This window comes from Neofelis nebulosa, chromosome 12 (genome assembly GCF_028018385.1).
Source record: "Neofelis nebulosa isolate mNeoNeb1 chromosome 12, mNeoNeb1.pri, whole genome shotgun sequence".
Taxonomy (NCBI): Eukaryota; Metazoa; Chordata; class Mammalia; order Carnivora; family Felidae; genus Neofelis; species Neofelis nebulosa.
The window spans coordinates 7714931-7740285 of record NC_080793.1 but is presented as its reverse complement, the minus strand read 5'-3'; the positions used below and the strand labels follow the sequence as shown (position 1 = coordinate 7740285).

The 25355-nt window shown below is 49.3% G+C and overlaps 1 protein-coding gene across 20 annotated transcripts in view; it reads left to right on the top strand.

Annotated features, from left to right (window-relative positions):
* Positions 1-25355, top strand: part of ODF2 (outer dense fiber of sperm tails 2) — a 36222-nt gene that overhangs the window by 2874 nt on the left and 7993 nt on the right. For 8 of the 20 annotated variants that reach the window (XM_058693918.1, XM_058693909.1, XM_058693913.1 and 5 more), the window contains 15 exons: positions 805-895; positions 1818-1934; positions 2214-2339; positions 9347-9517; positions 10428-10588; positions 11365-11494; positions 12081-12212; positions 16607-16678; positions 18517-18588; positions 18710-18826; positions 19472-19657; positions 20076-20185; positions 21745-21880; positions 24905-25015; positions 25119-25223. In XM_058693918.1, the coding sequence (XP_058549901.1) occupies positions 805-895; positions 1818-1934; positions 2214-2339; positions 9347-9517; positions 10428-10588; positions 11365-11494; positions 12081-12212; positions 16607-16678; positions 18517-18588; positions 18710-18826; positions 19472-19657; positions 20076-20185; positions 21745-21880; positions 24905-25015; positions 25119-25223 (1837 nt within the window). Of the gene's footprint in view, positions 1-804; positions 896-1780; positions 1935-2213; positions 2340-9346; positions 9518-10427; positions 10589-11364; positions 11495-12080; positions 12213-16606; positions 16679-18516; positions 18589-18709; positions 18827-19471; positions 19658-20075; positions 20186-21744; positions 21881-24904; positions 25016-25118; positions 25224-25355 lie in introns of those variants that run through there. The other 12 variants (XM_058693927.1, XM_058693920.1, XM_058693926.1 and 9 more) reach the window with 5 other exon arrangements.

Below are 25355 nucleotides of genomic sequence, written 5' to 3'. Positions count from 1 at the left end.
AAGCATGATGAATTGCACATATTATTAAAAAAAAACCTCTCTAAAACAAAAATAACCCTGCTTTTCAAGACGTTAAAAGGTAGAAAGAGGGATATTTGGGGAAATAGTAACTTTTCTTCATCTTACTTGAATGTTTGTTAATTTTATGAAATTTGAGTCACAGTGACTTTGTTCCTGGGCCTGCTGGGTTTTTGTTTTTGTCTTTTTTTTAGAGAGAAAGCTCTCAAGCAGGGTAGAGGGGTATAGGGAGAGAGAGAAAAAGAGAGAAAGAATCTTAAGCAGGCTGCACGTTCAGCTCGGAGCCCAATGCGGGGCTCAATCCCAGGACCCTGGGATCTTGACCTGAACTGGGATCAAGAGTCGGCTGGTGAGCTGAGCCGTCCACACACTCCCCTGCTTCTTTTTATGTCTGTCATTCACTGAGCATTTTTCCAGGGCTGCCTCTGCTCCAGGCACAGTCCCTGAGCACTTTCATCCTTGGCCAAGTTAGTACCTTGCCCGTGGCTCCCGTGCCGCCTGCTTTTTGCCACTCGACAGACAGGATGACAGCTGGGCGTTTCAGCAAAAGGTCACAATATGTGCGATGCAATGGCAGGTTACAGGGTCAGCCCTGTGAATGCCCATCACCCCCTGTTTCCATCCCGCTGCCAGGCACACCAGGCGTGCTCGGTGCTCGTGTAAAGGGAGCCGAGTGATTCCAGACTGGTTCTCCTAGTCATAAGCTTGTGTGTAATTTCGGGAGATCTAAGGACTAGAAGAGCCGTATTTTTCCGCTTACAATCTGGTTCTTGTGCCTGGGTGCAGGTTTCCATCGTGTGGGAAGAACGGAGTAACAAGTCTCACGCAGAAAAAGGTCTTGCGGACACCCTGTGTTGCGCCCAGTGTGACTGTGACGGTAGGTGACGCGCACACGGAGCAGCCCTCGGGTCTGCGGCCCCACCGCCAATGCTTTTGCACACCTTTTCCAGGACCTGCCTTTCCCTGCTGGCACCATTGTGGCCCCTTGCTCTGCTGGGTGCTTTCATGCCTGTCCTGCTGATTGACTGGGATGGTTTTTTTTCTTTTGCCTGTGGTCCAGCTGCTGGGTGTGAGGAGGTTGTCTTAACCTAATCCTTCCCAGTTCCAAAAGGCTTGAGAAAACTTCCAAAAAGAAAAAAAAAAAAAAAAAAAAGAAGAAGAAGAAGTAGAAGAAAAGAAAAAAGTCAAAGAATGGGGAAGGGATAGTTGCTGGGGGGGTGGCGGGGGGGGTGGTGGCAAGGGGTGTGCAGCTGGGGGTTCTGCCCTGCTTATATTCAGAATCTATGCAACCTTCTCATCTCAGCATTTCCTATCGCTTCCTGTGGTCGTCCTCTCTCACTTGCCTGCTGCCTGATTTGTTTTGTGCTCTAACCTTCTGTGAGTCTCCTGCGCTAATCTGCCCGCCCAGATTACCGCGCAGAAGGATTCTCCTGCCCTCTCCCACTGTGCTACACTGAGTCTGAAGAAAAGCTGTGCATTCCAGCAGGCTTGGACGGAGATTCAGCGCTGAGGACCCTGGGGCTGGGTTCGGGTTCTTCTGCGGAACGTGCGGGTCTGGCAGACCCCTCTCTTGAGTGGACGTAGATCTTCCCGGTGGTCTTCAGCTGGGATCTCTGCAGCAGCCTGCGGGAACAGCACCGCTGCCTTCGTTCCTGTCCGCATGCCAGTAATTGGTGGCTGTCCTGCTCGCTTGCTGGCTAGGCTTTCAGTGGCCCCCAGAGGCTCTGAGCTCTGGTTTTTATGCCCGTTTACTCATCCACAGATCAACCTTTTTTGTGTTGTCCTCCCCCGCCTGCCAGAAGCGAACCATGAAGGACCGCTCTTCAACTCCCCCCTTACATGTTCACGTGGATGAGAACACTCCTGTCCACGTCCACATAAAAAAACTCCCGAAACCATCAGCAACCAGCAGCCAGGTAGGAGCCTGCCGGCCGGGCGAGGTTAAGGCTGTGGAGCAGGGGGCCACCTCCCAACCCGGCCACCTCGCGCCTCAAACTCCAAAGGTTTCTGAGACAGATGCGCTTGCTTTCAGAGGTCAGCTGCCTGCTTAGAAGGTAGGCGGCCCTTGATCCAGAAACGGCAGCAGCAGCCTTAGTCAGAAGAGGCTCCCCTGCGGAGTTGGAAGTGGGTGCCACCAGAGTGACACCACGGCCGGCTGTGTGGGGAAGTGACCCTGGGTTTGTCCCTTTCCACAGAAATCTCATAAGCGCGGAATGAAAGGGGACACCGTGAATGTGCGGCGGAGTGTCCGGGTGAAAACCAAGGTACCTTGGATGCCCCCTGGAAAATCATCCGCCCGGCATGTGGGATGCAAGTGGGAGGTAGGCTCATTCTCGTTCAGGCTTTCCTTCTCGGACTGGTCAGGGTCTAGCAGGCCTCAAACTCGGTATGATTCAGGGTCGGCGGTAGCTCTTAGGGATGTCCAGTAGGTCCAGTAGGTCCTGCTAAACCCCGAAGGCGCGTGATGTTCTTGGGTCCTCACAAGACTGCAGTGTGGTAGGTCTTGCTCTCCCAGTGTACAGATGAGGAAAGCAAGGTTCCGAGAGGTGAAGTCCCAGAGAAAGCAGCAGCAGAACCTGAGTTGGGGCTCAGGGCTCTCTCATACAAAAGGGTGCACCCTTGGCCTCTCTGGTTTGTACGTGTGGAGCCACGTCTTTTCCCGTGTAACTGGGACAGTATCTGAAGCGTAACTTAAACGTGTACCAGAAATGTGCCTATCTAAGAGAGCACCGCCTCTTTCGAGGCAGTCCCCACGAGAGATCATGCGTGTATCCCACAGTTGTCCCCCAGACCGCTTCTGGAACTGGTTAATCATTGCCTTCCGTATGAGTTGTGAAGGTGCCAAGAGAATTACTGTCCTCTTTTTAGCCGCGCCTCAACATGTTTTGCGTGTCCGTCCATCCATCCGTCCACGCAGTGATCCTTGCGGCATAACATTTATCGAGACTTGGGCCAGACACTGCCGGGCACTGGGGTGACAGCCGCAGACTGGCAGGTGCACCCTCCTTAGGCTTACATTCTAGTCAACTGCAACGAGAAACGTCAGTGACGAGACAAGACCTTTTGGCTGCATTTTAGACAAAGGTCTCATTATAGGGGCAGTTAAAAAGGACCTGAGGCTGCTTCCAGATGATGCCTGCCATTTTGAAACAGTCTTTTGCTGGTAGTTTGTTACTTCTTTTTGTTTTTGATAGTTTATTACTTTTAAAAGTAGAAATAAAAAGTGAAAGTAATTACTCTGAAGTCCTACTTCATGGGTTTGACTCCCTGATTTATCAGTTTTCCCTAAGAGATAAAGGGAGAATGGGGTATTCTAGGGAATAAATGAGAAGTGTTCTAACCAGTGTGTGTTGGTGTGTGTGTGTGTGTGTGTGTGTGTGTGTGTGTGTATTTACATAAGAAAGATTGGAATTAGGGGCGCCTGGGTGGCCCAGTTGGTTAAGCGTCCTGCTCTTGGCTTCTGGAGCCCCACACTTTGGGCTTTGTACTGACAGCACAGAGGCTGCTGTGTCTCTCCCTCCCACCCCCCCAGCTAGCACCTGCACGCTCTCTCTCTCAAAAATAAATAAACATTAAAAAAATTAGATAAGGGGCGCCTGGGTGGCTCAGTCGGTTGAGCGTCCAGCTTCAGCTCAGGTCATGATCTCGCGGTCTGGTCTGTGGTTTCGAGCCCCACATCGGGCTCTGTGCTGACAGTTCAGAGCCCGGAGCCTGCTTCAGATTCTGTGTCTCCCTCTCTGCCTCTGCCCCTCCCCCTCTTGCACTCTGTCTCTCTCAAAAATAAAAAAATAAACATTAAAAAAAATTTTTTTTAATTAAATAAATACATGAATACACTTAAAAAAATTTTAATGCCTTTTAAACAAGAGGGAAAGAAAGCTTGGAATTAAAACGCTGTCTTCCATTTTTTACTACACGTACCTGACTAATCAGTTAGATGTAAATGAAAAACAACTATATTTTAAAACACAAGCTCTCATTTTTATTGAATGCAATATACTGTAATTGAAAAGCTTACTGATATCTCATGTTGGCAAGGGTAGGAGAAGTCAGTAAACTTTTTTATACTGTTTTGAGAGGATTGGTGAAATCATTTAACAGTTCTGGGGCACGTATGTAAACATTGATGCTAGGTTTTATTTTTAAAAAATATTTTTTGGGGCGCCCGGGTGGCTCAGTCGGTTAAGCGTCCGACTTCAGCTCAGGTCACGATCTCACGGTCCGTGAGTTCGAGCCCCGCGTCGGGCTCTGGGCTGATGGCCCGGAGCCTGGAGCCTGCTTCCGATTCTGTGTCTCCCTCTCTCTCTGCTCCTCCCCCGTTCATGCTCTGTCTCTCTCTGTCTCAAAAATAAATAAACGTTAAAAAAAAAAAAAATTTGTTTTAAATTAAAAAAAAATATTTTTTAAGATTTTTGTTATTTTTAAGTAATCTCTGCACTTAGTGTGAGGTTTGAACTCACGAACCCAAGATCAAGAGTTGTACAGTCCCCTGACTAAGCCAGCCAGGCACCGCAGGGATCCTGTAGTTTTATACCTAGGAATTGATATTATAGGGATTTTTTTGTTTTTGGGGTTTTTTTAAAGTTTATTTTGGGAGAGAGGGAGAGAGAGCACGCAGGGGAGGGGCAGAGAGAGAGAATCCCAAGCAGGCTCCCTGCTGTCAGCATGGAGCCCGATGCAGGGCTCGATCTCGTGAACCTCAAGATCATGACCGGAGCCGAAATCAAGAGTTGGACGCTTAACCACTTAACCGACTGAGCTGGGGTACATGAGTACAGATATCATGTATAAAGATGTTTGTAAGAGAGAAATTTTGGAAGCAACCTAAATGTCTATCAGGAGGGTATTGGTTAAATTGTGATATATCCATGCAGTGGAATACCATACAACTGTTACAGTGATGGACGTAGATATTCATACATGATCATGAAGCACGGAGCTGCACAGCGGGTAGAGTTTGGCCCTATTTGTCCAAACAAGGGCATCTGTGGGTCACCCGGCTGGCTCAGTAGGCAGAGCATGTGACTTTTTTTTTTTTTTTTTAATGTTTATTTTTGAGAGAGAGGGAGACAGTGCGCGTGGGAGAGGGGCAGAGAGAGAGGGAGACACAGAATCAGAAGCAGGTTGCAGGCTCCGAGCCATCAGCACAGAGCCCGACGTGGAACTCGAAGTCACACGCTGGGAGATCATGACCTGAGCCACAGTCGGGTGCTTAACCGACTGAGCCACCCAGGTGCCCCTCATTATTTACTTATTTATTTTTGTTAGGTTTATTTTGACAGAGGGAGAGTGACGGGGGGGAGGGGCAGAGAGAGAGGGAGAGACAGAATACCTGCTGTCAGTATGGAGCCCAATTCAGGGCTTGATCTAATGAACCTCAAGATCATGACCTGAGCCTAGATCAAGTGTCAGACACTTAACCTACTGAACCACCCAGACGCCTCAGAGCATGTGACTCTTGATCTTGGAGTCTTGAGTTCGAGCCCCATGTTGGGCATAGAGCTTACCTTAAAAAGAAGAAAAAAAACAGGATGTCTGTATCCATGTGTACATACATGTGTTTGTATATGTATAACATTTTCTGGAAAGATAAATAAAAAGTAGCAAGCAGTGACTACCTCTGGGGTTGGGGGGCCCTTAAAGGTTTAAAAATAAACCTTAAAGGTTTATTTTTTATCGTCTGCTTGAATTTCATTATAACAAGCATACTATGTTTTATAATTAAAAATGCTTTTTTAAAAAACAGAAGACTTAGTAGTTTTTGAAGTCTACATTAAAGATCTGCCACTCTGGAAACTGGCTTCCCTACTGACCTAGGTTGCTAGGACCTATGGTCCCCCCTGGAAAGTTCAATGCCTACTTTCAGTTCTGGGGCCCCAGAATCCTAGAAATGGAGGAGCTCAGAGAGGTGACTTCTGTCTCAGATAGCAGCTGTATTTCATGATGTCCCCTTGAGCCAGTGCCCTTCTCCTTCCCAGTGGGACTCTGTGTTTCTGGGAAGACCCAGCCTGACCTTTCCCATTATGGGCAAGCGAGAAAGGAAATGTGGGGTGAGCTGGACGTGGACCCCAGAAGCTGCTGTGTACATGTGGGGGTTCTTGTTTGATTTTTTAAAAAATGTTTATGTATTTTGAGAGAGAGAGAGAGTGAGCGTGGGAGAGGGGCAGAGGGAGATTGGAGAGACAGAATCCCAAGCAGGCTCCACGCCGTCAGCAGAGTCTGATGTGGAGCTCTATCTCACCAACGGTGAGATCATGAGCTGAGCCAAAATGAAGAGTCGGTCGCTTAACCAACTGAGCCACCCAGGTGCCCCCTTGTTCGATTTTTTTAAAACCCCTTCTGGTATATAAGATTGATTGCCTTTGGGAGAAAGGAGGTGTGGGTTTTTTTCTCTACCCTATTTTTATTATTTTTAAAACATTTTTTGAATGTTTATTTAGTTTTGAGAGAGCGACAGAATATGAGATGGGGAGGGGCAGAGAGAGAGGGAGACACAGAATTCGAAGCAAGCTCCAGGCTCTGAGCTGCCTGCACAGAGCTCAAGGTGGGGCTCGAGCCCACAAACTGTGAGATCATGACCTGAGCCGAAGTCAGACGATCAACCGACTGAGCCGCCGAGGCACCCTTCTACCCTATTTTTAAAAGTGATCTGTTTTTGTTATGGAAAGTTGAAAATTCAGAAAAATAAACCATCACCTGTCACTTTGCTACTTTAATGTGACTGCTATTAAGTTTTAAAAGCTTTTTCTTAAAAAGTGCAGGAAAGTACACACATCAGAAGTATACTGCTTGACTGATGAATTTTTACAAACTGACTGTATCTGTGTAACTACCACACCACTTAAGAAACCACATCATCATGAGCTTCCCCAGAAGCTCCCCTCTGGTCCTAATGCTGTCATTACCACCCCTGTGGGGAACCACCCTCCTGAAACTGCTAATATTTTGGTACATTTACTGTCACACGTTTACCTATGCGTACTTTTGGGTTTTAAAATACCATTGTTATCATACTATATATTGTCCTATTACCCTCCTTTTATTTTTTATTTTATTTTTAAAAACTTTTTTAACATTTATTCACTTTTGAGAGAGAGAGACAGACAGAGCACAGTGGGGGAGGGGCAGAGGAAGTGGGAGACACAGAATCTGAAGCAGGCTCCAGGTGCTGAGCTGTCAGCACAGAGCCCGACATGGGGCTCAGACTCACAGACCATGAGATCATGACCTGAGCCAAAGTCTAATGCCCAACTGACTGAGCCACCCGGGCTCCCTGTATTACCCTCCTTTTAAATATTGCCAACTTTTTTTTCTTAAAAAAGCAATGTGCAGCCACTGTTGAAAAATTAGAAAATCCAAACCAGCACAAGAAAGAAAGTTAAAAAAAACACCTGTAATCCCAACACCCAACACTCTGAGAAGAGCTCTGGAACTTTTTTTTTTTTTTTTTTTTGAGGGAGAGAGCAAATGCAAGCACAGCAGGGGAGGGGTAGAGAGAGGGGGCAGAGGATCCAAAGCCAAAGCTGGTTCTGTGCTGACAGCAGGGAGCCCAATGCGTGGCTGATACAGGGCTTGAACTCAGGGACCCAGCGGTCACGACCTGAGCCAAAGTCAGACACTTAACTGACTTAACCACACAGGTGCCTGACCACCTTGGAACTTCTAGGTGGAAGCCTTCCTGATCTTTTCTTACGAATGTTTTGATTTTTATAACAATGGGGTTACTTAATGTATTCTTTTTGAACACACTTTGATTGTATTTATATTGTATCTTGCTTTTTTTTTTTTTTTTTAAAGACAGTATTCCATTGTGGGTATATTTGTACCATGATGTATTTAACCAATACTATCTTGTCATACATTTATCTTTATCCTTGCCTTGATATTAACTATTGATTCACATTCTTAAACATTCTTGATAAGTCTCTAGAAATAGAATTTCTGGGACCAAGGGCACATGCATTTTTTTTTTTTTTAACGTTTATTTATTTTTGAGACAGAGAGAGACAGAGCATTAACGGGGGAGGGTCAGAGAGAGAGAGGGAGGCACAGAATCCAAAACAGGCTCCAGGTTCTGAGCCGTCAGCCCAGAGCCCGACGTGGGGCTCAAACCCACGAACCGCGAGATCATGACCCGAGCCGAAGTCGGACGCTTAACCGACTGAGCCACCCAGGCGCCCCCACATGCATTTTTAAAATTGTACCCTGAAAGTCCTACTTGTCTGGTATTAGAGCCATACTCTTATTTTATTTTTTTCATTTTTAAACGTTTATTTTATTTTTGAGAGAGAGTGAGAGAGAGAGCATGTGCTTGAGGGAGGGGTGGACCAAGAGGGGGAGAGAAAGAATCCTAAGCAGGTTCTGTGCTCATGTGGAGCTCAATCTCATGAACCATGAGATCACGACCTGAGCCAAAATCATGACGCTTAACCAACTAAGCACCCAGGCGCCCTGAGTTATACTCAGTATTGAATACTTTTATTCCTGATATCTGGCACTTGAGCTTAAAAGGAGCACAGAACTGAACAAATAATAAGAAATAGCAAGTACTTAATGCACCAGAACAAACCTGGAGACTGAGTCAAGTTGAACATATCAAAACCCACGGAAACCCTGGCTCCCAGATTATAATATCTTTCTTCCTGGAATCTTACAAGCAAAGAGTCATACAGCTTGACAATCTTTTCAGGGGGGCACTTGCATTTTGTTTAAAAAACATGTTTTTATGCTGATGTATTTAAATATTTCCAGACATCATACCATTCTACCCCTCAAGTATTCAGTATGTGTTTCTAATAATTTTTTTTTTTTTTTTGGCATGACCAAAATAACAATGATTAGCCCTCAAAACTTTATTTCTTCCTATCATCTATCTGGTCCACGTCACATTTACCCACTCGTCCCCAAAGCACCTTTTATAGCAGATGTGGGGTACCTGCAACTGTCCGCTGGCATGCATTCATATTCGTTTAAAAGGCTTTTGACATACTTCCCTTCTGCCTTTGGTATGTGAAAACATCTATCGCCCCAAACCGTTGCCATCTTTGGGTATTGTGACTATTTTTGTCAGTTTGTTCTATCCTTTATTTTAAGCTTGACATTGTGACTCAGGCTTATTTCTTGGTAGAAAATCTTCAGAAACATCGCAGAAACAGGGGTGGGTAATGTTCCATCGAGGAGGCGCGGTGTGCTCTCCGTCCTGAGGTCCCTGTGGGCGGCCGTCGGCGGTTTAGCCCTGCCTGCCTCCCCTGGACAAGCAGGTGGCTCTGGAGCTGATGGCTGTGGCTTTGCCTTCTGAGTTCACGTGTCTCTCCCTCCTCTGCGTCAGAATCCGCCTCATTGCCTGGAGATCACGCCGCCGTCTTCAGAGAAGCTGGTCTCGGTGATGCGGTTAAGTGACCTCTCTACAGAAGATGACGACTCGGGTCACTGTAAAATGAACCGTTATGACAAGAAGATTGACAGTCTGATGAACGCGGTCGGTTGTCTCAAGTCTGAGGTGAGGGAGGCAGGGGGTAAAATAGCTATCGGCCCGAGGGCTTGAAGGACAGCGGGTCCTGGTGACCGCTTCCTTCGGGCTGCCTGCCCCCTGCCCGCGGGCCTCCTGCCCTTCCCAGCAGGCTGCCCCAGGGCATTAGATGCCTCTGGGGAGGTAGCCAGGGCAACCTGGGACCCCTCTCCATCAAGCGCTTAGCCCAGGCCTGGCCCTGACCCTCCCGGTGCTCTGTACGGAAGCCCCGGTTTGATCTGGCCCAACAGTAAATGAAGCCGGTGGTGTTACTGTCCCCGTTTCGGAGACGAAGTGACTGGGACGCTGGGACCTCTGTTTCCCGGTTGACACAAAAGTTTTAAAAAAGAACAAAGCCCCAAAGAGGTGAAGGAAGTTTGTCCTCAGTTGGTGGGCCATGCCCTTAATTGGAAACGACCTGGAAGTCCCTGGCCCCCAACCGGGAGGGTGGCGGAGCTGGCGTGAAGTTCGGGTCTTGAGTGCTAATGTGGCCTGTGTCTTTAGTCCCCCACCCTGCACTTGGGGCCCGTGGGCCCTCCTGGGGAACCCGGGGCTGGCCGCCTGGCAAGCCCTTTCTCCACAGTCCGCAGCGCGTGGGCCTTTTTGTGACATCTCTCCTGCGGTGCGCCAGCCCAACCACGGTCTGTATCCTGGCCCTGTCCCCGACCAGCAAGTCACTTCGGCTCTGTGTACTCGGTTTTCTCTGTCATGAGGAAACGAGATGAGTAGCGTCCGGCCGGAGAGTCTGTGTGATGATTAACTGGGATCGCAGCCGAGTGGACCTAAGTGACTATGTATCTGTCAATCGGAGGCGCCATTCTCTGGTCCAAAGTGACGGGCCTGGCGATGTGCGGAGGAGGAACCTCCCCTCAGTGGCCCCTGCCTGCGTGCCCCTGCACAGGTCAAGATGCAGAAAGGTGAGCGCCAGATGGCCAAAAGGTTCCTGGAGGAGCGGAAGGAGGAGCTGGAGGAGGTGGCCCATGAGCTGGCCGAGACCGAGCACGAGAACACGGTGCTGAGGCACAACATCGAGCGCATCAAGGAGGAGAAGGACTTCACCATGTAAGGCGGCCCTGTCCCAAAGTGTGCTCCTCCCGCCCGGCGGGCCTGGGCACTGCCCCTGGGTCACAGCATACCCAGACGGCTGTCCGGCAGTCACACGGCTAGCTACCCTATGGCGCCCGTGGTTCACGCTGTGAGGGGAGACGAGGACCCCCATAGGGTGCAGCGGGGGCGGGGAAGCCTTTCCGGGAAAAGCGACATTTAGGGAGAGTCCTGCAGAGTCGTTCGGGGAGGTGGGCAGTAGGTGCTGGGGAAGAAAGGATGCTGGATCTCGAGTGAAAGCCCCCAGGGAGGAGTTTGCAACTGAGAAATGGAAGGCAGGCAGGAAGGAGGAGAGGGGGCGGGCAGAGGGCAAGGGGAGCCATGGAGGTTGGCAGGGGCCGCTCTTAGCAGTCGCTTGAAGGGGTTTCCACTGAGTGGCCGTGGAGGGGTGTTCAAAGCAGGGCGTGGTGCGGCCAGGCTTGGCTCCGGTGTGAAGAGTGGATGGGAGGCTCAGAAGCGGATCTGACGGTGGTGGCTTTGAGGCTGTGGCAATGGCCAGGGACAGAGATGATGCTGATAACCAAGAGGCAAGCAGGGCCACAGATGCCGTAACGTCACCTGATGTGAAGGCGTTGCCGTGGGGCCCAGGTGGCCTCCCAGGGGCCATCCCTCCCCCTCCCCCACTGTCCCCTGGCCAGGAGATGAGCCTCGCAGGGCATTGTGAGGCGAGCCCAGAGCTCCGGGTGGGCTGCGGCCTGGGAGGGCTCACAGAGCCCTATTCTCTCTGGCCCCAGGCTTCAGAAGAAACACCTCCAGCAGGAGAAGGAGTGCCTCATGTCCAAGTTGGTAGAGGCTGAAATGGATGGGGCTGCTGCTGCCAAGCAAGTCATGGCCTTGAAGGACACCATCGGGAAGCTGAAGACAGTAGGTGGCAGGCAGAGAACCACTCAGCCCTGGGACTGGGCCCAGAAAGGGGCAAGCTGCAAGCCGGGGAGGGGTCTTTACGCAGTCATCAGGCTGACTTTATGACATCTCCAGGCCAGGGGAGGGCACACTGGACTCCTCGAGCCCCACCCCCACTCTTACTTCTGGGTCCTTGATCCCCGAGGATGACCTCTGGTGGCCAGGGGCTCTGAGTTGACCGCATCATGGGTCTCCTGGGATCACAGTGAGTCAAGGCCTAAGTCTGATTCCTGCAAGTGTCAGCCACAGTTTGATTCCTGCGAGTATCGGCCACCAGGTGTCGTCCTCCTCCTCCACTTCTTCCAGGAAGTCTGCCTTACCTGCACTTGCCCATGCTGGGCACCCCGGCCCTTGTCCCCTTGTCGTTCTCAGCTCCTGCCCCATCCTTGCAGGCCCACCTCCTCTGGGAAGCCTGCCCTTGACCGCTCCGGCCCTGTACACAGTGCTGGGCTTCTCACCTGGGCTTCCTGGCACCAGCACCTCTTAAAAGGGGCCTGGCTCCTCCCTTCTTCCCTGGCACCGTGTAAGACTGCCTGCTGTCTTCCAGGAGAAACAAATGACCTGCACGGACATCAACACCCTGACGAGGCAGAAGGAACTTCTCCTGCAGAAGCTGAGCACGTTTGAGGAGACCAACCGCACCCTCCGAGACCTGCTGAGGGAACAGCACTGCAAAGAGGTGAGCTTGGACTCAGCCGCACCCCGTGGTACCAAGGGCCCATTTGCTCCGAGCCTCCGTCCCCCCTGTTCCTCGTCTGGGAAATGAACGTACTATCAGTGCCTGGCCTGACCTGACGAGACGTTCACGTGAAGTGCTGGGCACCCCGGTTGACTCCCTTGGGTGCTGCCTTGGTTGTCAAAGCTGGACCTGGTGGCTCAGGAAGGACCTGAGGAGTCCGGGATGGGCTCGGCCCCTGGTTAAATGGAGGATGGATAATGATTAGTACCAACGGTAGGGCTGCACTTTTCTTAAAAGATGGTCTCTGAAAGATATTCTATATTAGCAAATGATTCTGGAAAGACTGATGGCAAAAATAGCCATCTTCCTGTTTGGTTCAAATCAAAGAGACCATAGTGTCTTTTGTTTTGTTTTATTTTATTTTATTTTATTTAAAAAAAAAAAAATTTTTTTTTTTTAACGTTTATTTATTTTTGAGACAGCGAGAGACAGAGCATGAACGGGGGAGGGTCAGAGAGAGGGAGACACAGAATCTGAAACAGGCTCCAGGCTGTGAGCTGTCAGCACAGAGCCCGACGCGGGGCTCGAACTCACGGACTGCGAGATCATGACCTGAGCCGAAGTCGGCCGCTTAACCGACTGAGGCACCCAGGCGCCCCTATTTTATTTTATTTTATTTTATTTTTAAATTTTATTTTATGTTTAGCATTGTGAACTTCTTGTTTTATTTTTTAAAAATTAGTATTTAATTTAATTCATTATGTGTTTATTTTTTAAATTTTTATTTAATTTTTTTAATTAAAAAATTTTTAATGTTTATTTTATGTTAGAGAGAGAGAGAGAGACAGAGCATGAGCGGGGGACGGACAGAGAGGAGGGGAGACACAGAATTCAAAGCAGGCTCCAGGCTCTGAGCTGTCAGCACAGAGCCTGATGTGGGGCTTGAACTCACTAACTGCGAGATCATGACCTGAGCTGAAGTTAGATCATGAGACCTAAGCCGATGCTTAACCGACTGAGCCACCCAGGCACCCCTGTTTATTTAGTTTCAAGGTAGGCTCCACACTCAATGGGAGGCTTGATCTCACAACCCCAAGATCAAGAGTTATTGTTTTACTGATTGAGCCAGCCAGGTGCCCCACAATGAGTATGTAAAATAAGGAATATAAGCAGTGTGCTCACAGACCAGGCTTCCAAACGAAATCTTGTCCGAGTCATTAAATGTCTCCTTTGATGATAAGCTTATCAGAGGGATCCTTTCTCTCCAATCTGATAGTTTTTTTATCACTTACATATATATCTGAGCAACATACAGTATTGTTTTGCATGTTTTCAAACCTTACATAAATGATATTGTTCCATATGTGTTCTTCTGAGTTGCTTTTTTCACTCAAAAAATATTTTTTAATGTTATTTATTTTTGAGGGGGGGAGAGAGAGAGAGAGAGAGAGAGAGAGAGCGCGCGAGCATGTTCGAGAGAATGGGGGAGGGGCAGAGAGAGGGAGAGAGGGAATCCCAAGCAGGCTCTGCACTGTCAGCCCAGAGCCCGATGTGGGGCTTGAACTCACGAACCATGAGATCATGACCTGAGCCAAAATCAAGAGTTGGACGCTTAACCAACTGAGCCACCCAGGCACCCCTTCACTCAATATTTTTATAAGATTCATCCGGTTTTGTCCCTGAGACCTAAGATAGTTAATTTTCACTATATTCCATATTATGACTACTCCACAACTTATCCTTTCTTCTGTTGATGGAGGTGTATTTTCAGTTGTTTGCTATTAAATAAGCACTGTTATTTGGAGCATTCATGTATATACTATCCTGGTGTATTTGAGAGTTTCTAGAATATATTTCTATCGGTTTTATTAGTTATAGCTAAATTACTCTCCTAAAATAGTTAATACCTGTTTAATGTCTGGCTCAATATGCTTGGGTGGGCAATTTTTTTAACTGCTTTTTTTTTTTTTTTTTTTTTTTTTAAATTTTGAGAGAGAGGAGACACAGAAAGAGAGAGGGGGAGGGAGGGGCAGAGGGAGGGAGAGACAGAATTCCAAGCAGGCTCTGTGCTGTCAGCACAGAGTCTGACAGAGGGCTTGAACTCACAAACCGTGAGATCATGACCTGAGCTGAGGTCAAGAGTTGGAGGCTTAACCAACTGAACCAACCAGGTGTTCCTGGCTGGACAATTTTTAACCTCTCTGGGCCTCAGTTTTCCCACCTGTGAAATGGGAATAGCATCTTCCACGTGGTATCACGTGAGGACATGGATGGGGGATTGGCATACTGCCTGGCACATGATAGCTGTTTGGTGTGGTAGGGGCTGCTGCTGTTTGTCCTGGGACTGGGGCCTCCAGACAAACCTCTTCCTACTCAATTTGTCTCCTTTTTGACCCCTTAGCTTCTACTGTCCTAGAATCCCAGAATCTCCCGTTGGAGATGAAGGGTCAGCTAATCTGGACTCCTACCCACAGCGGCCACTCTCTGTTCAGTCTGGGCTCTCCTCTCCCCCTGCCCCCATGGCTCTTGGGACGGTACCCCCCATCTCTGTGCTTCCTCGGGATGCTCAGTGGATGAGAATTTGCTCTGGCTGTGGGGTCGGTTGGCTTAGGGCCCAGCGCTGCCATTTCCAGCTGTGTGATGTCGTGCAGCTCACCTCACTTCTCCCAGCCTCGATCTCTTCCTCTCTAAAATGGGGGTGGTCATAGTCCATGGCTCCTTAGAATGGGGGATTTGGTGAGAGTTGTGTGTTCGTTTGTGTAGTATTCCCCTGGAGTCTCGGAGGACACGGCGTAAAGGACAGTGAGAGGAGCGGCAGGCCTTAACTTTCATCCCGTGTTCTTTGCCTCTTCCTGTTGCTGGAGAAACCATGATGCTGGCCTCTCTCCACTCCCAGCCCTGCCATGGCTTGTGAAGGGGACCTGTGAGCCTGAGAGGAAAAGGGAAGGCGAGCCCAGCCCCCTTCTATGGAAGAGTAGAGATGGTTCTCAGACACAGCCTGTTTGGGAGAGATGGGCAAGGGTGTGAGCAGGCAGTCGGGGAAGAAGAGGGAGCTCAGTGGCTGATAAACTTATGAGTGATGGGGGAAATGCAAGCTAAAGCAGCAGGAGTCTGCTGGAAAGACTGGCCGCCACCCAGGGCCCTCCTCCTGCCCATGGCCATGCAAATCCGTGCAGGCATTTTGTAGGTCATTTCAGCTGCCGCAGATCACAGACCTTCTGGCCCAGGCATGCCGCCTCTCTCCACCCTAGAGAGAGACACTTTGTACACATCTGGCCCACCACAGTACATTGCTACAGTGTTTGCATTTATGCAACCTGGGAACAGCTTCCTTGCCCAGAGGCTGTGCAAGGGGAGAGGTGAAAAATGCAGTGGCCTGTTGGAGAAAGAAGGCCGATTAGTGGCTGCAGGGGGCTAGGGGAGGAGGGAAAGGAGAGTGTTTTAACAGGTCTTTCGGTTGGGATGATGGAAATGTTCTGGAACTAGAGAGTTGTGGTGGTTGCACAATATTTGGATATACTATATATATGCCACTGGATTTTACACTTAACCAAATGTAAAATGGCATGGTTTATGTTAGCGATATGTTACCACAATTTAAAAAATTAATCATGGAAAGTGCAAAAAAACATTGAATTGTGCATTTTATTTATTTACTTATTTATTTAAAAATGTTTATTTATTTACTTTTGCGAGAAAAGAGAGAGAGCTCAAGCAGGAGAGGGACAGAGGGAGAGGGAAACACAGAATCTGAAGCAGGCCCCAGGCTTTGAGCTATCAGCACAGAGCCTGATGCGGGGCTCGAACCCACAAATCACGAGATCATGACCTGAGTTGGAAGCTTAACCGATTGACCCCTAAATTGTGCCCCTAAATTGTGCTTTTTAAATGGTTATGGTATCTGAATTTTCAGCTCAATAAAGCTGTTGGTGTTTGTTTTTTTTTAAGATTTTTAAATTTTTAAATAATCTCTACACCCAACATGGGGCTCAGATTCACAATCCCAAGATTGAGTTGCACACCCCACCCACTGAGCCAGCCAGGCATCCCTCAAGCTCTTTATAAAAAACCAAGTTGTAGCATAAAAATACAGTATGCTATCATTTGGGTCAAATCACTCATAAATCCCTTCGCATCCCAACCCCCCAAAAGATAACATTTCTCTAGGTGTAGCTATATATAAATGCGTAGAGAAAGGATAGGCAGGACACTCATCAAACTAGTAACAATGGGGTGGGGTTTGGAGGTGGATGAGGGTGATTATTTTATAATGAGGTTGCAATCTATTTATGATTCCTATAATTGGAAAATGTAAGTTTTGCAAAAGGGAAAGAATCCATAGGATGTAGACATCTGGGTTCATTGCTTAACGACCTGTGTGCCTTCCCTTGAAGGATTCCGAAAGGCTAATGGAGCAACAAGGAGCACTGCTCAAAAGGCTGGCGGAGGCGGACTCAGAGAAAGCGGTAACACAGCGCCCCCTGGCGGATCTAGTGGGTTTTAGGCGATAGTGCACAGAGGGGCTGGAGGGACACGGCAGCCTCGCTCTGACATTTCTTTGGGTCTTAGTTTCCTGATCTGTAAAATGGGCTGATGTCCCCTGCCTTGCCTGCTCCACTGGGCTTGTCTAGTTGATCACTTGGAAGCTTGAAACCACCAAGCTAAAGACCCAACCTGAGGGATGCTGCTCCTGCTGATGGAGTTACTAACCATCAGTCTGTTACTTGAATTTCCTTATTTGCATTATGGATTAAAAAACATCCAAAGGTAGACTTTTTGGCTCAGCAATTCCAGTTCTGGGAATCTCTCCCAAGGAAGCACGCTCCAAAGGCTGGTCCATGGAACCCTAAGTTCCTCGACGATGTTAATGGGTACCAGAAACAAAAGCAGGGAGTGATCTGTGGTCACATAAATCGGGAAACTGCTGGCAGGCCTGCACAAAAAATTCACCATGTTAACTCCCAAGACCTTTTGGAGTATTTGAGGTATTAATGCCCACACGAGTCTCCCAAGGGAGAAGGAAGATGAAAGCCACCTATCCCAAGGTTGGGCGCTCGGCCCCCGAGGCCTCTCCGAAGGTGACAATCGGGGATTCAGCATGAAGGGGATAACGCCTAAATCTGCATCTCCAGCTTGAGAGCCCGGGAACCAAATTATGATACATCAGTAAATTGAAACTTTAACTTGCTGTTTCAAAAGGTGTAGAAGATTTTTTTTTTTTTTTTTAATGGCTGCACTAATGCTTTAGTGAAGCTCTATTTTTTTTTTTAATTTTTTTTTTTAACGTTTATTTATTTTTGAGATGGAGAGAGACAGAGCATGAACAGGGGAGGGGCAGAGAGAGAGGGAGACACAGAATTTGAAACAGGCCCCAGGCTCTGAGCTGTCAGCACAGAGCCTGACGTGGGGCTTGAACTCACGGACTGTGAGATCATGACCTGAGCTGAAGTCAGACGCTTAACCGACCAAGCCACCCAGGCACCCCAAAAGGTGTAGAAGATTTAATCACATTATGGTAAATGTTGTAGGAACATTTTTGCATAAGACTTCTTAATGTGTTTTTTTTTTAAATAAATTTTTTTTAATGTTTATTATTTTTGAGAGACAGAGAGACAGAGCATGAGCAGGGGAGGGGCAGAGAGAGAGAGGGGGACGCAGAATCAGAAGCAGGCTCCAGGCTCCGAGCTGTCAGCACAGAGCCCGACACGGGGCTCGAACTCACGAACCGTGAGATCATGACCTGGGCTGTGGTCTGATGCGCAGCTGAGCCACTCAGACGCCCCAAGACTTCTTAATGTGTTTTAACAGTGGTTCTCTTTGCCTGGGGGATTATGGGGATTCTAAGTTAGCATTTTGTTTTGTTTTTCATTGTTTCCATGACTAATATTATTTAATTTAATTTAATTAATTAAAATTTTTTGAGAGAGAGAGCGTGAACAGGGGAGGAGCCAAGGGAAAGGGAGAGAAAGAATGCCTGGCAGGGAGCCTGATACGGGGCTCGAACTCACGACCTGTGAGATCATGATCTGCGCCGAAATCAAGAGTCAGACACTTAACCAACTGAGCCACCCAGGCGCCCCTAACGTTACTTTATCTTAAATTGCAAGATCAATACGTATTTGTTGTCTTGAACATTCACTACAGATATTGGATGCTTCCTGCCAGGGTCTCTGTGACATGGGCAGGTACAGTTAGTTGGGATCTTGGGCCTTGTTGCCCAGGCACTCACAGGAGCGGCTGTCGCCCCCGGGCCTGACTCCCTTGCTCTTCCCAGGGAGCTCATGACAGTGTGTGTTCTCTCCAGCGCCTGCTGTTACTCTTGCAAGACAAGGACAAGGAAGTAGAAGAACTTCTCCAGGAAATACAATGTGAGAAGGTACCAGCCCTGACAGTTGCTCCTCCTTATGAGCCAGTAGAGTTTCGTGGGGAGGATGCACTCTGGAATTGGACATCTGGGTTCAAATGCTGGCTCTGCCACTTTCTCTCTCTCTCCAAAGGCTCAAGCAAAGACAGCGTCCGAGCTTTCTAAATCCATGGAGTCTATGCGGGGGCATTTGCAGGCCCAGCTCCGGTGCAAAGAGGCAGAGAACAGTCGCCTGTGCATGCAGATCAAGGTACCTGCCGGCCCCACGGGTGGGAAAGGAGGGGCCGGGACATGGCAGTCCCAGGGCGGTGAGCCACACTCAGTAAGGCTTTGCCTCAATGGTTTATGGGGCACTTGCTGCCAAGGCACTTCTGCTTCGGAGAGACTCTGGGACAGTGGCAAGAGCAGTGGGCCCCAGAGGTCTTGGGTGCCCTTCCCAGGAGTGACCGGGTTTGGTGCCGTGACCCTGAGCCAGTCACTTAATCCCTTAGGTCCTTGGGTCTTTCAACTACCCCGGGGGGAAGGAACGGTCTCAGTTGCTGCTTGCCTGTGTGAGCTAGGGACCCTCTGAGGTCGTAGCTCTGCTGAATGAGTGAGAGATCCTTCTGACCACAGCACTGGGAGCTGAAGGAAGAGTTCTGTCCGAACATTAAGACCCGATGGGTTCAGTGACCCAGAGAGGCGCCACGGAGAGCTGGGAATGGCCCTCATCCCTGGCCTGCATTTAGAGAGCCCTAAGGCCCCACGCAGTTGGTGACCCGTTTTCTTTTTCCCTGTCCCCCATCCCCTCTCTTCGCTGGTCCCCTTTCCTCATCTCTGCCCTCCGTCTCTGCCTTTCTTGTCTCTTCCTGCCCCCTGCCGACTCTTCCGACCCTTCCTGGCCCTCCCTCCCCAGAACCTGGAGCGCAGTGGGAACCAGCACAAGGCAGAAGTGGAGGCCATCATGGAGCAACTGAAGGAATTAAAGCAAAAGGGAGACCGGGACAAAGAAACCTTAAAGAAGGCCATCCGAGCCCAGAAGGAACGAGCTGAGAAGAGTGAGGAATATGCCGAGCAGCTGCATGTGCAACTTGCTGACAAGGTGGCAGGCCTTCCCTGAGGGCGGCCGGGGTGGCGGCAGGCGGCGGGGGTGCGGAGGGATGGTGATAGTGGAAGGGTGAATGAGCCGGTGGGGGGGGGGGGGGCGGGGGGCAGTGGGTGAGTAAATGGGTAAAAGGATGAAAGCGGGGTGGCTGGCTGGCTGGAGACAAGAGATTAGAGGGGAGTTTAGCCCATGTCAGTTTTGCGGGTGGGAATGATGGTTGAGGAAGGATTTGCGAGTAGGGCGCATGTGACGGCTAGAAATCGAGAAGCTGCCGCTGGGCTCACGCAATCACCCTGGGTGCTCTCTGCAAAGGGACTGCAGGGGTGAAGAGTCGTCCAGGGTGAGCCCAGCCCCCAGCTGCCTCGGCTTCAGCGCTGACCCCAGGCTGACGGGCCCTGTTGTCCCATGTTCCCAGGATCTTTATGTCGCTGAAGCTTTATCCACTCTGGAATCATGGAGGAGCCGCTACAATCAAGTTGTGAAAGACAAGGGAGACCTGGAGCTGGAAATTATCGTCCTGAATGAGTACGTGCGTTTAGGCGACAGTGCAGGGGCTGATGAGGGAAGCAGGCAGACGGGTGGAAGGAGCCTGGCAGCCTGAGGGGGGCCCCAGCGCCCTCGCGGCAGCCATGTAGTGTCGCCAGTCAGGGGCCGCACTGGGCTGAGGTGTGGCGGCCCAGGCGGGGGCCGTGGAGGGGCCAGAACTCTCTGCTCACACAGGGCTAAGTCTGTTGCCGGTCCCTGGGCTGAGCTGGGTCCCAGTGTGCACAGCGTGGGAACTGGGCGTGCACACTGGTGTCCTCATTCCTGTGCCGGGGGCTGGCGGGGGTGGGGGTGGGGTGGATCATGTCTTCTCTCTGTTGTCTGCCCAGTAACGGCAGCTGTGTTGCCCAGCCCTCAGAAGGTCAGAGTAGGAGGCCAAAATGGCCTAAAGTTGCCGGGGACTGAACTCACACTTTTCTCGCCACTAGGCACCAGTGACCATTCAAACGTCCTCAGTGTCACCTATATTCATGTGTTCGTTCGTTTGAAAAATATTTATTGAGCATCTACTCATTATCTACAGATAGTGAAGGTAGAAGGACACGTGATACAGATGAGAGGCACTGGGGAAGAGATGCCCTGAGAAAGGGAAGTCTGAACTGGGGTTTTTGGATTTTTTTAATGTTTTTATTTATTTTTGAGAGAGAGAGGGAGAGAGAGAGAGAGAGAGGGAGGGAGGATGGGAGGGGCAGAGAAAGAGGGAGACACAGAATCCAGAGCAGAATCCGAGCTGTCAGTACAGAGCTTGGTGTGGGGCTCGAACTCACAAACTGTGAGATCATGACCTGAGCTGAAGTTGGACACAACCAACTGAGCCACCTGGGCATCCCGGAACTGGGTTTTTAAGGCTGAGGAGGAGATTGCCGGGTAAAACAAGGGGATATGTTTGCTTGGGCCTAGTCTGTGCTTAGCAAATATTTGCTGAATGAACTGTAATTGATCATTACTGAGAGCACATACCGTGTAAAGGTTCTGTATTGGGTATGTGAGCCCGAATGCTCCTGTGAGGCCACAGTCCTCCGTTACTGGATTATAGCCCTGATGAGTGATGGAGGGGAAGGGGGAGGGAGCGAGGGCAGGGGCAGCTGGCTTCTCTCCCATCGTGCCGTGTACATTCACTGCAGTCCCCACCCGTGCTAGGCGAGTGTTCACACCTGTGAACAAGGAAGTGTAATGTCTGGGGGTGTCCCTGACCACCCAGGCTCGGAGTTCTGTCCTGATTTTAAGACCTGCTGGACTGAGATCCAGGGGGTGCCATGGAGAGCTGGGAAGCGACCCCGTCTCTGGTTCTTGTCTTTAGGGAGTGTCTTGGCCTCATGGGAGGATCAGGACACAGAAGGCTTTTGGAGGGGGTGGAATGGGAGACCAATCTGAAGGCTGTCAGAAGAGGTGGGGTACATGGGAACGCCACAGTGGCAGACAGGGCACAGAGATGGGACTGGCTGGGGAGGAACCCTTGGGCCCACGCCACACAAAGACCTGGCTCCTCAGAACCCATGCAATTGCTTCTCTTTGTCTGCTTTCACCCTGTGACCTCCCAGCCGGGTGACAGATCTTGTAAACCAACAACAAACGTTGGAGGAGAAGATGCGGGAAGACCGGGACAGCCTGGTGGAGAGACTACACCGGCAGACTGCTGAGTATTCCGCGTTCAAGCTAGAGAACGAGAGGCTGAAGGTCTGTCGTGAGAGCAGGCTGGCACCATGGGTGGAGGACAGTGGCGCTGCTGGTGGGGCACTCTCGATGGGGCCCCAAGGATGACCCGGGGTTCTTCAGGGGGCCTGGAGGCAGGAGCCTGATTAGGAGGGCGTGCGCCGGAGTCGGGCCTGGATTCAAGTCCTGACCGCCTCTTGCTAGTACAGGCCCCGGGTTAGACGGTTCATCCTTTGTCCCCGAGGTTTCCTTAGCAGGAGGAAAGGGTGCCTGGTGAGAATGTGGCAATGCATGTGAGACACTTAACACGCACACTCAGCCATCGGAGGAGGACACTGACACCTGGGGGGCTGCTGGCCCCTTCATGTGTATCCACTCTCCCTTTAACCTCCTGATAATAGGGTGGTCATCTCTGCTTTATAGAATAAAGAAGGAGGCTTCGAGAGGAGTCAGGTTTGTTGCCCAGATTTTGCCCTTGGAAGTGTGGGAGTTCGGATTTGAAGCCGATTCTCGTTCTGGAGTTTCGGCTTTTAACCACTTGCTCTACACCCAGCACAGCAGGGACGAGAGGCACCTGAACCAAGGTTCATATTTCAGAGCCAGGTTGGATCCTATTAATTGATCTGGACAATAACATGTGGGCCTGTTTATTTATTTTTTAAAATATTTTGTTTTTATGTAATTTCTTTTTTAAAAGAATTTTTTTAAGTGTATTTGTTTAGAGAGAGACAGAGACAGAGTGAGTGGGGAAGGGTCAGAGAGAGAGGAAGAAGAGAGAATCCCAAGCAGGCTCTGCGCCATCAGCACAGAGCCCGATGTGGGGCTCGAACTCACGAAACCTGAGCTCATAACCTGAGCCAAAACCGAGAGTGGGACGCTTAACTAACTGAGTCACCCAGGCACCCTGTATTTTTATGTAATTTCTACACCCAACTTGAGGCTTGAACTCACAAACCTGAGATCGGGAGTCACATACTTAACCGACTGAGCCAGCCAGGCACCCCTAGATTAATTTTTTTTTTTTTTTTTACTGGTTTATTTGTTAAGATTGATTTTAAAAGAAGTATGACATATGGCAAGGTACACACATTCTAGAATTTTCATGAAGTGAACACATTTTTGTCCATCAGTCACCTTGACCCAAACCTTATTAAGCACCCCAGTGACCTCACCTGCTTATAAGCCCCCCTGTGAAGGTGACCGTTATCCTGACTTCAGTCACCACAGGTTAGCTAGCCTGGTTTTGAATTTTGTGCCTGGCTTTCATACAGCATTATGGTCGCGAGCAATCCGTGCCGTGTGACAGGTCTCATTCTTAATGCTGTCCGGTCTGCTGTTGCACGACCACACCACAGTAGATCTATCCATTCTACTGTCAGTGGATATCTTCGTGTACCTTTGGGTGCACCTGTTTGGTGTATTTTTTTTTTTTTTAATTTTTTTTTTTAACGTTTATTCGTGTTTTGAGCGAGACAGAGCCAACGAGCAGGGGAGGGGCAGAGAGGGCCCGATATCAGGCACAGAGCCTGATACGGGGCTCAAACCACGAACGGTGAGATGGTGACCTGAGCCGAAGTCGGATGCTTAACCGACTGAGCCACCCAGAATTTGTAAATTAAATTCTACATTGAGGTAGAGTTGCCGGGTCATCAGATAGTGAACATAAATTCGGCTTTGGTAGAAGTCACCACAGAATAAGACGGTTGTACAAATTCACCCTCCCGTCAGGGATGTGTGGAAGGTAAGAGTTGCTCCGTGACTCCTCGGGGACACTTGGTACCGTCAGCCTTTCCCACTGGAGCCACTCGGCGGGGGGAGGGGCGGTTGCTGTGGAAATGAAAGTCAGCCTCCAAGCCTAACAAGTGGTTAGGGGGTTGGTTACAGTACGTGTGTCTGTGAAGCGTAACACAGTGTGGCCATTCAAAATAATGTTTTTAGGAGTCTGTTGTCTTAGATGATGATTACAAAGTTCACAGTGGAAGTTTAACACAGTGCACAAATGTGATGCGGAAGTCTTGTTCTTCCTTAACTGTACATAGGTATTTTTCCGGTTGTTTTCCCCCAATACTAATATAGACATTCAAACACATACATACCCGTTATTCTGCAGCCTGCTTTTCTGATTCAACCATACTTCACGGATATCTTTTTAGGTCAGGTTTGGGTTTGGTTTGGTTTGGTTTGGTTTGGTTTTTTAGCTTTATCTCTTTCAGTGACTGCATATTGTTTTACTGTATTGAGATACAATGATTTCTTTTGTTCCATCTACTGAGGTGAACATTTAGGCTGTAGGAGGACATTTGTTGACTTGAGAAGTAGGTATAACATCGTTGCTACTTGCAAAAGCAGGTTGCAAAGTAGTAAGTACAATATAATCCCATTCTTGCTGAAAAAAAAACAAGTACTCAGCTACTGACAGAAAGCCATAAACCAAGGCATCCCTTGGTGCAATCGTCATGCATCACAATTGGTTTTCCTTGGTCTTATCTCCATAGTCTTTAACAATTATGTATTGCTTTTGTAATAAGAACAAGAAAACACAGGGGTCGCTTACTTGCATCTACACTTGACCCTTGAACTGCATGGGTCCACTTATATGCAGATTTTTTTTGGATAAATACAGTTCAGGACTATACGTGTATTTTCTCTTCCTTATGATTTTCCCAACGTTTTCTTTGCTCTAGCTCACTTTATTGTAAGAGTACAGTATCTAAGACACCTAGCATACAGAATAGGTATTAATTGACTCTGTGTGTTATTGGGAAGTCTTCCGGTCAACAGTAGGTTACTAGAAATAGTTAAGTTTCGGGGAGTCAAAAGTTCTATGTGCATTTTTGATCGTGTGGGAGGTCGGTGCCCCTAGGCCCCCCATCGCTCAACTGTCAAGTTCTTTCTTCACTTGAGTCGCCCTGGGGCACCTTGACTTCGGGTGTGGGTGTGAGGCGTCAGGGCTTCCCCAGGCTGGCCACTTGCAGTGGGAGGTGAGGGTGGGATGGCTGTCTGCTCTGGGAAGCTTCCTGTGGGTTACTCAGTAGGCACCCCTTCTAGGCTAGTTTCGCCCCGATGGAGGACAAGCTCAATCAGGCGCACATCGAGGTGCAGCAGCTGAAGGCGTCGGTTAAGAACTATGAAGGGATGATCGACAACTATAAGAGTCAGGTAGGTGGTCTGCGCGAGGTCAGCCAGGAGGCCTCTCCCAGGAAGGGTCGGGGGGAAAGGTGTTTTTCACTGGAACTCGGCCCAATGCTTTGGCGGCTCCTAGGTGATGAAGACCAGACTGGAGGCTGATGAAGTGGCCGCCCAGCTAGAACGCTGTGACAAAGAGAACAAGATCCTTAAAGATGAGATGAACAAAGAGATCGAAGCGGTACTGCTCCCCTTCCTTGCTTTCTTCCGCCATCCAGTCCCGTGTCTGCCAGTCTGTCCCTCTGGGCTTCCTTGATTTGGACCAGAAAATTGAGTTTTCTCATTGCTGGGCTGGTCCACACTACTGTGTATG